At 43.3% G+C, this 14,058-nt stretch overlaps 1 protein-coding gene across 2 annotated transcripts in view; it reads left to right on the top strand.

Moving 5' to 3' along the window:
• The first annotated feature begins 3,266 nt into the window (after positions 1 to 3,266).
• The window catches only part of PGM5 (phosphoglucomutase 5), a 74,308-nt gene continuing 63,516 nt past the window's right edge, over positions 3,267 to 14,058 (top strand). Inside the window, exon 1 of one of the 2 annotated variants that reach the window (XM_084834378.1) lies at positions 3,267 to 3,629. In XM_084834378.1, the coding sequence (XP_084690504.1) occupies positions 3,369 to 3,629 (261 nt within the window). In that variant the 5' untranslated portion in view covers positions 3,267 to 3,368. The remainder of the gene's footprint in view (positions 3,630 to 14,058) is intronic. The other variant, XR_014787767.1, reaches the window with a different exon arrangement.

Raw genomic sequence — 14,058 nt, 5'->3', positions numbered from 1 at the left:
TGCTCTAGATAGGGCTGCACATACTCTCCCTCAAGAAACAAGCTTACATTTTCGTAGTGGTCCTAGTTCAAAGTCTGCCACTGGAGGAGCAAATGGCTTCCATCATGGCATGGAGCATCTTTTACCTTCAGCTGGTGCACCTATTGTCACCCTTCCTGGACAAAGACAGACTAGCCTGTCTACCATACCAGTTATCCATACCAGGTAACCTCATGCTGGACTATGGTAATATGTTATACTTGGGGTTGCCTTTGAAAGTTCAGAATTTGCAGTTAGTGCAAAATACAGCTGTGAGAGTGTTAACTGGGACATGGAGCTAGGAACACTTCTAGATAGACAGACAGACAGACAGACATCTCTCCATCCTGCCTTTGTGAACAACTCCTTACAAGCAATGGCTAACTATCTTTAAAGGCTTTCCTGGCTTGGTACTGGGGTGTTTGATGAACAATTTTATGTGTCAGCACTAAAGATATTGATTCAAATCTGTGCATATTTAGACAGAAAAAGGTCCTATAACATCCAGCATTTCCCAGCCAGCATGGGATATGGGCTGCCCGTAAATGGTTAATCAAGTTTGGTTCCAGGATAGTTCTATGTCTGGAACTGATTCTAAGTCCCAACTTTAAGAACATATTCTAAGTGCTAAGAGGTCCATAGTTACCCAGATTCCTGGATCCAATGGTCCAGCAAAGATTAGAAGCAAAGACCTGCAGGCAAAGCTGAAGATACAAGACAGGAAAGGTAGCTGTCAGGTCACGTGTCTGTCAGCCTTGCTGCATGGACTTTTATACCCTTGTTCTGGTCAGACTAAATAAATGGGATCAAATTAACAAAGGCTGGCTGCAGGGTTTTGTGGGCACTTAGAAACCACATTGTCATTAGCATCCCTTCTCCTACTTTTAATGGACCCCTTCCTACAACCCCCTCATTGTGGCTTCATTAGGAGTGAGTCTGATGAACTCCCCCTTCCCTCGTCATGTCTACAGTCAGCAGGTGCCTGATAATTCTGGCCATCCATGCTTGGCCTGCTAGACCTCATTCAGAATATGCCTGTCCCATTTAATCATGTATGAAGAACACATTGTGATGATGGTGGTCAACCAGTCTAGCACCAGCCTTCCAGGGTAGCTCACTGGACTCTGCTTCTCATTCTCTCTCTTCTCTGTGACCACCGCTCCTAGTTAACCTAAACTGAGGTGAGGAGGTTTCCTCTGACTCTCGGCATATTTACAGTTTGGGACACCCAGCTACTGTCCCTTCCTCTGCTGGCAACCATCCTGTCTTCCCTCCTTCCATGACTTGCTAAAGCACCATAACCCAATTGATATAGGGAGTGTGGTCCATGGGGGAAGCAAACCGGCACATGAAGGTGTAAATAAGAATCTAATCTAGCCCAAAAGTCCAATTAAGTAAAGTTTATTAAAGTAAAGATTAAATTCAGGATAATGAAGGAAAGCAGTGAGTATGCACAATAAAAAGGAGAAAACAGAATATAAATACTAAAGTACTGGCCTACCTTCATTCATATACTGTATAATCAAGGAGAGCACCTGATTTATATAAGGGTCTTTGTGGCAATCAACAGAATGTCTCGTATTGGTCAAAGATGGAAAACTAAAAAATGGGCATTGTGCTATGTTTTATGCTGTTTGATCAGGGTGATCTTCATTGATAGCAGTAACTCCACCAACCAATGAAGAAAGGTTTCACATATGCATGATGGGCCCAAGGAAAAGGGTAATCAGTGCCAGTGATTATCTTTGGAAAGTGAGAATGGGCAAGGAAGGGGCTAACCCTTTCCTGTCAGATTGCTTTGTGTATGGAGGACTGTAGGATGGAACATGACTGCAAGGATGACTCCATATGGGGGCTGCTATTCCAACCACTATCTGGAAAGTTAAAAAGTCATAATGGGAGGCTCAGGCTTCTTGACACACATATCCTCAAACTGAAACAAGGGTTTATTTCTCCCATTTTTCTTCCTCAGCAGGAATACAACAGGAGTAGGAATAACATTGTTCTTATGTCACCCTGATCTTATTGTCATGCACTCATACTTCCATTTCCTCTTCTGTTCTGTCATGATGATAATTCCAGGGTACCCTTATCCTTAGCCACCCCTGGTATCATCAGCTAGGAAGGGAACCCCCCCCTCTTGTCGGCTCCCCACAATGGCACAACAGGGAGGGTGGTTTTAGGAGGGTAGAAAGGTGTGTGAGTATGTGTGGGGCAGGGATGTCTCCTTTTTAATGTTCTTTCTCCTGGGAAGGGCTCTATTGTCCTGGGAAGATTTCTGTTTTGAAACTTATTTTAAAACACGCACCCTACCAAACCTCTACAGATGATTTTCAATTCAAAAATAAATCCATATGTTTTTAAATAGCGAATTGGGAGCCAAGCTGTCAGCCAAGGCTAAATGGAGGTAGCCAGCCAAGATGAACTGAACAAGTGCTCAAATGTGGAATACAACTGCACCACTGGTGTGGCATGTGTACTGCTTTTGGAAACATATAGTCCCTTTTTCTTCCTTTGTTTTCCCCTGGTGCTGTAAACAGAAGCAGAGGTCGTGCGAGTTAAGGTTTTCAGCCCCAGAATAGCTGGGTGGTGGCGATACTTCTTATGTGCGGCTGTGATTCCAGCATGGAGCCCTCTTTTAGCTTGTCCAAAGGGCAATTCCAGCGACCAAGACGAAGCTGTTCTATAAAGGGTTGGGCAGCTTTAGAAAGCTGGAGGGCTGACTGACAGTCAGTATGTGATTCCCTGGAACAAATGTGTTTCACACACAGAGAGACACCCCAGCCTCTAGTTACATCTCTGGCAGCGGACAACAATTCTCCGCTTCTTTTTCCAGGGTTATTATTGGCCGAGGCTGCTGCGGCCGCTGTTGCTGCTTGCAAAGAAGGCTTTGGCAGCCCCCCTTGCGTCCTTGTTCCAAAAGGGCAGTTGGTTTGTTCAGCAGGACATTGTCGAGAGAGGAGAAAGAGCGGGGAGAGCAGCTGCGAGGTTCCCAAGCACAAGAAACCCGCCTTCTTCTCCCCTTGGCTTCGTGAGGCGAAATTTCATCTGCGAGTGATAAAAAACACACCCCACGCCAGTTATAGGACGCCTGTCGGATTAGGCGGGAAAGAGGCGCTGTGGGGCTAGAACTCCCGAGCATCCGGCGCTGCGGTTTCTGTGAGGAGGAGGAGGAGGAGGGCGGGGCGGGGCTGGGCTGGGCTGGGCTGGGCTGGGCTCGGGTCTCGCCCCCTTTCCCATGTGAGACGCCCAGAACAGAAAGTTCACAGCGAGGGGAAGGGAAGGTGAAGCCGGGGGCTGCAGGCGGCAGAGAGCCCTGGCCCGGGAGAGGTCGCCGCAGCCGCAGCGCCATGGAGGGGAGCCCCATCCCGGTGCTCACCGTGCAGACGGTCCCGTACGAGGACCAGAAGCCGACCGGCGGCGGGGGGCTGAGGAGACCCACGGCCGTCTTCGAGAGCCAGCGCAACTACCTGCCCAACTTTGTGCAGAGCGTGCTCTCGTCCATTGACCTGCGCGACCGCCAGGGCTGCACCATGGTGGTGGGCAGCGACGGCAGGTACTTCAGTCGGACGGCCATCGAGGTGGTGGTGCAGATGGCGGCGGCGAACGGGGTAAGGGCGGCACCTCCCTGCGCGCCTCTCCGCTCGCGCGCCCTTAACTGCGCCCTGGTGGCTTCCTCACAGGCTGGGTGGGTCGGCGGGTCATTTGGCCACCCTCCTAATGCGTGTTTATGGAGGAGGAAGAGGAGTACTTTAGGAATCGCGAGTACGGAACCCGAGGAAAGTAGTTACCGTGGATTAAGGCACACAGAAGTCATGTGAGCTCGTGTGTACACGTATGTGGCTCTTGTTGCTTCCAGGCTGACTTTGTGCAGCTCTGTGCACCTCACGCTTGTTCCTTACGCACTCCTTAAGCACCATGTACTACACATCCTGCACGGCTGTTATCTATTGCTCCCCTTCACTAGACTCCTATATTCCCCCACCGCCCTGCCATCCATTATCTACTGTGATTTTTCACCAGGTGGATCAAACGCTTTGATATCCTGTCTACTCACCTTCAGTTGAATGAAGTGAATATTTCATTCAAGTGAATAAGGTGGGATATAAATGCAATAAATAAATAAATAAACAAACAAATATTTGTCCGATGACCCGGTTGTTGGGGAGGATGCTGCTGCACTCATTTCCTACTTGTAGGTTTCCCATAGGCAGCTGGTTAGCCACGGTGTGAACAGAATGCTGGCTGAGATAGACCTTTATTTGATCCAGCATGGCTCTTCTTACATTCTTATGAAAGTAGTGGCACTTATTTTATGTAAATGTCAGAGAGCAGCTCCTAGTAGTGGGATAGAGAGCAAACAGTGTGAACTAATTGATTCCACAGTGTCTGCTGGTTGGCATGTTCCACTGACTTTTGTTTTGGGGGGAAGCTCTAATTTCAAAATGTAGTTTTTCCCTGCCACCTAAACACCATGTTAAAATAACATTTAGATACCATAAATTTGTATATATTTCACTGAGTCATGCTTACCCAATTTGCAAGGGAAGTTGCCAGTTCCAGAATTGAAGCACAGAAGCTGGAGTTCTTCTTGCAGAATATAGATGCAGCTGAATGTTATTTTCCAATATTAGGTACAAAACCAGTGCACTGCAAAAGTGTACATTTTACATACGGGGAGGAGGCAGTTAATACTTATTCCCAAATATTTATCCCATGCTGTACTATTGTTTTCCTCACGTCCACCCTTCCTTTGGCCACTAAATCCCTGTACCATTTATTGCTGTTATCTTACCCATCCATCTACTGTATAATCCTTTACCTTCACATGCTGAACCCTTTATATCCTATCCACTGCACCCATGCAGGGTATACCCACCCCCATTTTTCCACCCATTTGGCCACTATAATCCAGCTCACTAATTTTCTCTGTATGTCACATCACCATGTCTTGATCCCCCTGGATAGTTTATACAAACATACACCTACCTTATGTAAAAGGTGCAGTACCTATTTCCTCATTTTGCTTCTGTGTTTCACCCTGCCATCTACTGCATCTTCCATACATACCTATCTACCCAAGGTGTTGATCCACTTTGCCCACTTTATCCTACTGTACCACCTTATTCATTACACCCAGTAACCAAATCCCACCGTTCTGTCACACAGATCGCACAATTGCCTGCCTTGAGCCCTGATGACTCTTACTCGCACTGACTGCCCATGTATCCTACCTGTTAACTTTCTGGATATCTTTATGCCCCTGATTTCTTAGAGGAAAAGGGCATTTGTGGGATGTTTCCTAGGTGAAAGGTTGCAGGTTCCCAAAACACAGTTACTTTTGCTTTTCTCCAAGCTGTCTAATGGTACCTGCCTCCATGACAGAAAGTCTATTCAGAATGAAAATGTAGTCAGTGAAATATATTCACAAATGTGTGGGCTGTTATTACTGAAGATTGTCAGTAATGAAGTATGAAGTATTAAGGCAAGTATGATGTATTAAAGCAAGATTACAGGTTTAAGTGGCATAGCAAGTTTCATATGCCGTGGACGTATTTATCATAATTATTTTTAATGCCCAAGACTAGAGTCCTCATCTCATCTTTTTTTGTTTTTTTTAGAGAATCATATTTGTGTTTAAAGGTGCAATCCTATACACATTTAGACAGGAAAAGTCCTACAACACCCAGCATCTCCCAACCAGCACGGTTGCCTTGGGCACGCTGGGAGTTGTAGGACTTTTTTTCTGTCTAAATGTACATAAGATTGCACCCTAAAACTATCAAATCTGCCTGATCCTGTGCTTGGCTTCCGAAGATCAATAAAACTGAAGAGAGGACAGTAGAATTACTATGAGAGGGTGACAGAGATAGACCTGCCTTGGAATGGAAATATTGCACTGGGCCAAATATTGTTCCATTCACATGGTGTCTTACAACTTTTACGTGCAGTCTAGTAGTTTGCCTGGTTCTTTATAATGCTGTGGACAGAGAAAGAATAGAGAACCTAAAGGGGAGTGCCCAACATATGTACTTGCTACTGATAATGAGAAACTGGATTTGGTGGTACATATTTGAGGAATGGGAAGCTTAAGGGAAGAGCGAGATCCTCTTTTTATGACAGTGTGTTCCGTGGTTTTTGTTTGGCACACACTATTTTAGGACTTTTATATTGGCTAGCTTCTCAAAATAAAGCTTGATGGTTGTTTGTTGCTGTAAAAGAATGTAAGATTGCTATAAAGCCAGCCCCATCTACAGTGCAGTTAGGCCTGGTTTGAGGCACTTTGACATCCACAGCAAAATATTACAATTTTCCCTTTTGCCCTGAATGGTGTTCTGAATGATTGGGCACCATTTGTTGACCTTCTGCCAAAGTCTCCTCCCCTCTCCCAATGATCTCAGCTGATTGCTCACTGCCAGAGTTCCAAGTCCCCCTTCTCCTTTGTGCTTCTGTCAGAAAGTAGCCACCTGGACTAGACATTGGCAGCTCTGTCTGATTCATAAGATCCCAAGTTGGACTACCTTTATTAAGTGGGCATAAGCTGTTAGTATCGGAGGTGGTCCATTGCAGAGGGCAAGGTGCAGGTAGGGCACAGGATAAACAAGATCAAACAGGCACAGATAGCTAGCAGAATGTCCAGGACTGGGCTGACCTACCCCAGGAAGTGTTTTTAATAGAACTCTCAGCTTATCAGAAGAGTTGGGAACTAACTGCATTTTGAGAGGTCTTTGGAGAAACAGGGAAAGGTGGGAAATTTATACTGCTTCCCGAGCCTTCTGTTTGGAACAGTACCTGACTTTCCACTAGGATATGATGCTTGCCCACACCATGTACTTCACCTAACAGATTCCTTCTCTGCCCCTTTCTGTAGCTTAAACTTGCCTTGTTCTTTACAACATCATATTCGTGGCCTTTTCTTTGTTACGACATTTTTGACCACCAGACATAAGTGCTACAAGTTGGTAACTGGAACAGAACTCCCTCTGATCTGGTACTACAACTGCTGCTCCTCTATCTGCTCAGGGCTGCATAAATAGTAAAGCCACTCTGCCTATAGATTAACTTTTGTGGTATCTCATGGCTAATAATAATGACTCCTGGATACTAGTTCCTCACACCTAGAAGTTACTATGCCATAATAATTTTATTAACATTATAGTGACTTAACTTGGCAAGCACTTGCTTGCCTGATGCCATCATAATTTTAGAGTTGATTTGTTTCAGCAATTAAATGCTCATTGTATATATGTGCCTATCTTGTCGTGTACCAAAAGCTTTCTTCCTCCAGTCTGATCTTGTAGCTGATCTTCCTTCAGTCTGATCTTGTTATTCTTAACTGATATAACCGAACACCCGCTAGTGTGACGGGTCTTTTTCCCTCTCTCCTCCCTCCTGCAGTCCTCTGTGCCACTTGAAAATCTGCTCCAGAGGGTTTTGGAGGGCTGCAGGGGGGGAGAGGGGGAATCACCCCCTCCTACTTCTGCTGAAGGAACTGCTTCCATCAGCAGAATTACATTGTTGGATACAACCCATTATGTGCAATGAAAAATAAACCCTGCCCTGCCCATCTCTAGCATATTCTTATATGGGGAAGGGCTGAAGCTCACTGGTTGAATACATGTTTTGCATGCAAAAGGTTCCAGGCTCAATCCCAGATGGGGCTGGGAAATAGCCACTGCTAGTCATTGTAGACAGTTCTGAGCTAGATGGACAATTATCTGACTTGGTATAAGGCAGCTGCCTAACTATTACTCATTATTCAGTGCACTATACCACTCAGTTATAATGAGGAAAACTTATGAAGGCCATAGTAAAGGATAAGAAAGCAAAGACTCGGCAGTGTCCAAGATGTAATCTGCTTGTCTACATGTGTTATCAAGTTTAATTGATTCAAACATGTGAGAGATTACCAAGCAGAATTTCTTTTAAATGACTCTAGATAATCATTTGAAACTGCACAGCTGCCTATACTTGAAAGCGTCCTAGCAAAATATTTATTGGAGGTAGCTGTTTTTTGAGCTTTGCTCAAAGTCATGGACTTTGTCTAAGAGAGATGTGAAATACAACATGACTTGTGGGAGGTAATAAAGCAGGCAATCTTAAGTGATTGCAATGTGTTATAATTTTGAGTTCTTCACAATAATTGATAATCAGAAATGTGATGTTAGAAATCTGTTTGTGGTGCTTTAATTGTGAACTGATAGTAAGTGGGAGGTAATTTTATTTTCTAATGAAGATTTAATAAATGTTGAGAATTTTAGGAGTCAGTTATATTTCTAGGAAACATAGGTCAGTTTGTTTTTAAGACAAAATATGCCGCATCTAAAACAACAAGTGATCTGTATTTGTGTGGGTTGTGACTTTAAAAGTCCTCAACGGTGTGGCCTGGCATGCCTGAGAGACTGGCTCTACTCCTATGTCCATTGCGATATCTACAAGCCAGTTTATATGTTCATAATGTTCAGAATACAGCTCTCCTGGGAGTCTTCTGCTCCAGAATGCAATGTAGGATTACATCAGCCTTTCCCAAACTGGTGCTTTTCAGAGGTTTTGGGATGCAACTCCCATCAGCCACAGCCAGCACGGTTGATCAGGGATGATGGGGGTTGTAGTCTAAACATCTGGAGGGCATGAGGATGGGGAAAGCTGGATTACATCATTAAATACTCCTCCATGTGAAGGCAACTCATAGCAATAGACGCCACTTAACCAAAAACTAGTGACACTTAACATACATGTTTTAGTTATGGCTTAAGATAATCATGTGTAGCAAAAAGTGTTGGAGGCAACATTTAATGGCAGGCTGGATGTGCCCCATAACACTCTTTGGGTCAAATCCAACATCCTGCTAGTGGGTGACTGTTAGTGCAATGGAACTTTCTACTTCTCTCCTCCTCCCTGCAGCCATCTGTGTCACCTGAAAATCTGCTCCAGACGGGTTTCCTAGCCTGAAACCCTGGAGAACTGCTGCCAGTCGGTGTCAACAATACTGGGCTAGCTGGACCAATGGTCTGACTCAGTATAAGGCAGCTTCCTATGTTTGTATGTTGATCCTGCTTCTCTCAGTGGCCAGCCAGATGCTTCCAAGGAATCCCACCAGCAGGGTGTGAAGGCAACAGCCACCTTGAGTCCTGCACAGCTGCCCCCCAGAAACTGGTATTTTGTTATTTATTATAGACTTTACCTTGCCCTTCTACCAAGATCCCAGGGCAACATACTCCCTCTGAACCTGGAGGTTCCATGTTGTTGGTTGTTTATTTAAAACATTTTTATGCTGCTCTTTAGTTTAACAAAAACTGGCAGCTCACGAAAGTCAAAAAAAAAATTAAATAAAAGCATATAAATTAACATAGCAGAACACCTAAAGAGAATAATAGAAAATCAGCACCATCGATCAAGTTAAAACCTTAGATGGCATACTGTAAGCCCTGGGAAATAAAAACTTATTCACCTGACACCAGCAACACATCAAATTCAGTGCCAAGTAAGCGTCATCCCCCACGCCATTATTATGCCCATCTCATTTTCTCTTGAGCTTGACTACCGTATCTTGCTCAGTGTCCTTGCTGTTGTCTTTATGCACAAATACTTCGTTGCTCAACAACAGAACCTTCTTCACTCATCCTTCTCCAAACATTTCTCATTGTTTTTGCTACGCTGAAACACATCCAGGCACATGGACCAACAACAGGAATACAAGGATACAATCTTGTTGTTTTCATTAACTTTATTTGTTTTCATTTTATTCAAAATATTTCTTAGCCGCCTTTCAGGGCAGAAGCCCTCCCAACGCGGCTTACAGCAAAACTTGATAAAGCATGGCTGGCTTGGGAATGCTGGGAGCTGTAGGATTTTTTTCAGTCTAAACATACATGGGATTGCATCTTTACTTGCCCGTTTGTTGCTTAAATGCTGTTCCACAGATGGGATCAAAACTTGAGTTGTTGCTGTGGATGGTAGCCTTATTCATGCTTTTCTCTTGTTTTTATGGGAAAGATAGATAGACGCTGTAAATATGTGATTCTGCTAAAAGAAATGCACTGTGTGCACAAATGCAAACAATTGGCAAAACTAACAGAGAGCTTGTGGCAATATGTCAAAAAATTCAGTATATTTCCTCCACCCTTTTAGTACAATTTGGCAGAAAGGATTGAGTGAAGACAACACTATAATAATCTAGAGGCAAGTGGCATGCTTTCAAAAGCAGCTTCACAGACAGAAAAGAAGCCATAAAAGGATAAAAACTACTCCAAAACAATTCAAGGTATAATTTTAATTTTTAAAAAATCAGATGTAGGTTCTTGGAAAAAAAATTAGAGATGCCTGCAAAGTTCTCCAAGCTTGGGCTTAGTACAAACTTCTGGTACAAACTCATAAAAACCTGTCTCAAAGGAGAGGTGAGCTTTACAAGCCCCTAAATTCTTTTCTGGCTCAGATTAAAATCTGAGCCTGAAAAGAATTCCCAGTTTACTCAGCCAGCCATTCCAAACCCCTTCCCTTTAAATTACCTGGCAGCAAAGCTGGAGCAGCAGCAGTGATGATGGCACTCCAGCCACAAAAAGAGAAGGAAAGAGATCAGATATCTTCCTCCTTTTCATCTCATACATTGCTTTCTTAGCTGGTACAAAGGCCCCAATGGTCCTTGGGACTTGTAGTTTTTCCAATTGCTCCTGCTACCCCCTTGGGAAAAACAAGAGCTCCCAAGAGCCATTGGGATCTCCCCCTTCCCTCCCTGCCATGTTAGGAGCATGTCAGAGAGGGATGAATGGGGTGAGTTGATCTCCTTCCCTTATTCATGGCCACTTAGAGATAGATATCTTTTGATATGGTAAGCTGTATATAAACTGATTAAACAAATGAAATCAAATAAATAAATAAAATAAAATAAATAAATGGCTGAAGTGCTGCCACTGCTGCTCTTTCCATTGCACCACCTGCTAAGTTTAATTTAAAGGGAGGGGTTTGGAGGATCAGGGTGACTGACTGGGAGGGCAATTTCTGAAGTCAGATTGGCTTGGAAACAAGCTGAGCTCTTTCCCCCAAAAGTCAGAAATAGTTCAGCAATTGTGCTAGGATGAGCTCATCTGTCACTAAAAATAATAGAGTCATTACTATAGCACTTAAAACCCTTTTTAAAATGGAAAGTGATTCTTTGAAACTGCTCTGAACATATCTAATTCCCAGATAGAAGGATGGCTGGTTTTTGTTTTACCTATGTCCATTTAACAAGGGATGGGAATTAACTTATCAACTGTCACGTTTCAGTAACTGGAATCTGGAATTGGACTTGCTCCATATTATATTTCAAAGCTTGCTTACATAGTCTCTCATCCTGTTATGACACCTCATCTCACTCCAGCTTTGGATTTGTTTATACAATTAAGGGTAAGTTGATGGTCAGATTTAATCAAAAGCAAATATTTTCTCATACTTCCTATTTCTCTGCCTGGTAAGTTAGGTTTTTGTTGTTTAGGGAAGAAAGTCAGCTTGATAGGTCTTTTTCCTGAATGAGCTCTGAAGTCAGAGTATCAATTAGATTTGTGCATGGGCACCAAAACAAAAAAGAGGAGTAAGACAGACTGGTTCACACAATCACGCTGTGGCTTATTTCCCCTCCCAGTGTGTGCCATTATAATCCCCTCCCTGTTCTTGGAGGATTAGCATAAGTAGCCCCTGCTGCACAGCTTGTGTCGTGCTAATGCGGACAGGGTGGCTTGTTGCCGTGGGTAACAAGCCACCCAAAACTGTACATCAGACCATGAGTTCTGGGTGGCTTGTTACCCACTGTAACAAGCCACCCGGCCTGGGTTTGTACAGCATGACAAGTCGTTCTGCCAAATGTAATTTTGCTAATCCCCCTGGCACGCGACCAGCATGTGCAGGGAGGGGAAATAAGCCACCATGGTTTATTTCCCCTCCATGATCATGCGAATCTGGCTACCTTTTAGGAGCTTCAGTCTATTGACCACCTTGCTGTTCCTCCTATCTTCCCTCTTGTCTTCCTAACTTTATTTATTTTAATCCTCATCTTCATCCAAGAATATCAGGGTGGCATACATGGTTCTTTCCTTGCCTGATTTTGAACATCACAGCAACCCTGTCAGGTAGGTTAGGCTTAGAGTAAATGGCCCAAGATTACCCAGTGTACTTTGTGGCTGAGTGAGGATTTGAACCCTGGTCTCTATGGTTCTGTCACAGTTCATGGATATGTTGGCCATGGTTAATGATAACGAGGGTTTCCATTTAACCAGCATTTGAAACCAACATTAAAACTGTAAATCTCACACTCCTCAAATTCGATTGACTACTAAACACTATTGCTTCTTCCTGTATAACACTGATAAAATTGGTTCCATTCAAACCATACCCACTGCTAAGTCCTTGGTCTGTGCTCTATTTATTTCCTGCCTGGGTTACTGCAGCCTTCTTCTCACGGAGGCTGAATCTACACATAGCAGTTATACCATTATCATATCGTATCATAACTATTGGTACACATGGCACCAATAGTTATGATAACAGTATGATAATGATATAAGTGCTATGTGTAGATTCAGCCAGGCTGTCCTTGTTCCTTCTGTTGGCCTCATGTTCCATTGTTTGTCTTTACTTTTAAACTTCTCATGGTCTTGCCCCTGCTTTCTGCTTTCCCAAATTTTCTAGTATGCTCCTTCTGCGACTTTTGGTCCTCTTCTTTGCTTTATGCTTTTGTATGGTCAGGAGTTGTTGAAAATAGTTGGGAGAAAGTTTCAGGCTCATCTTACTCACCAGAGCCTGGCTAACCCCTCACCATGGCTCTCCATGGGACAAGTAAGATTATCAAACCATAATGTATGATGAAGTTGTTGGCTTATCTACCAGTACAAAGACTGGGATTATAACAGAATTGTTGTTGTCTCTGAAGGCCTCATTGCATACCAGCTACTGATAAGAGGAATCCCCTGGGGTGACTGCATACTTCAGAAGAGAGAGGGAGTTAAAAATGGAATTCTTATGATCCCTTGACATTCAACACCATCGTTTACTTTTAAGTGACACTGGCATTTTACATGGGGGGGGAATCAACTTTACAGAGACTGTTTTAATGGACTCTGTACGTATGTCCCATTCTTCAATATTTCCTCCAGCAATTTTTAAATGCCTCCCTTAAATTTAAGATTTAATAATAAATAAACTAATAGTGCAGTTGACTCTGAAGTTATTTCTATATTAAGCAAAAATGATAGTTGAGCAAAGCTGTGAAATTATAGTACTCTTCGTGGCGTTCTCCTTAATGCCAAACACATTGAGTCAATGGTTAGGAACAGTACCCTGAAATTTTGTCATGTTGTAAGAATGGGGTGGGACTTCCTGTGTTTGAACAGTCTTGATTCACACTACTTTTGGCAAGTGCAACCTAGCAGGCCAACGTGTTCTGAAATGCACTGTACTCCTGGCCTTTATTTTTAACACAGAAATTTGACTCGAGGAAAGCTACAGGTCCTAGCAATCCGTCATCTCTTTGATCCAGCTGAAAGGCCACTGTGAAAGGCAGTTGCTGTCTGTTCTCTCTCATGCCAGTTAAAGATCTAAGCTTACAGTTGAATTCACATGTTTCAGATTCTTGCATCTTCATGGGGACTGGCTGATTTCCACTCAGTACTACCTATGCATCTGAAATAGTTACAGGGCCTAACCATGGCTCTTAACTGGTGACAGGTTGTTAGTATGGCCACACCAAGTATGATTGCACATGGATTTCTGTGTATGCAAAGGTTCTTTCTCACTTTACTTGACTGACCTGCTTAGCTGACATATTTCTTAATAAGTTCAGGTTCTTAGTCATATATCTGCATTTTAGAGCACTACATAAAGTTAAATAGTTTCTCTGAAATGCCTACTTTAAATAACGACTTGATGGAGTTTATGTTGAAATTTCTTTTTCTCTTAGTTTTTTAGTTGTATTCTACTAGACTTTCATTTAAGAAACCATTTACGATTCATAGCCCATTTGATGACACACATAGTTTCATACCATAGGCCATGATCCAACTCTAGTTT

This window comes from Heloderma suspectum, chromosome 2 (genome assembly GCF_057233095.1).
Source record: "Heloderma suspectum isolate Gila_16-S chromosome 2, 16-S_ref, whole genome shotgun sequence".
NCBI classification, from domain to species: domain Eukaryota; kingdom Metazoa; phylum Chordata; class Lepidosauria; order Squamata; family Helodermatidae; genus Heloderma; species Heloderma suspectum.
The sequence above is the reverse complement of the archived record's forward strand: the minus strand, read 5'-3'. Positions and strand labels throughout refer to the sequence as shown.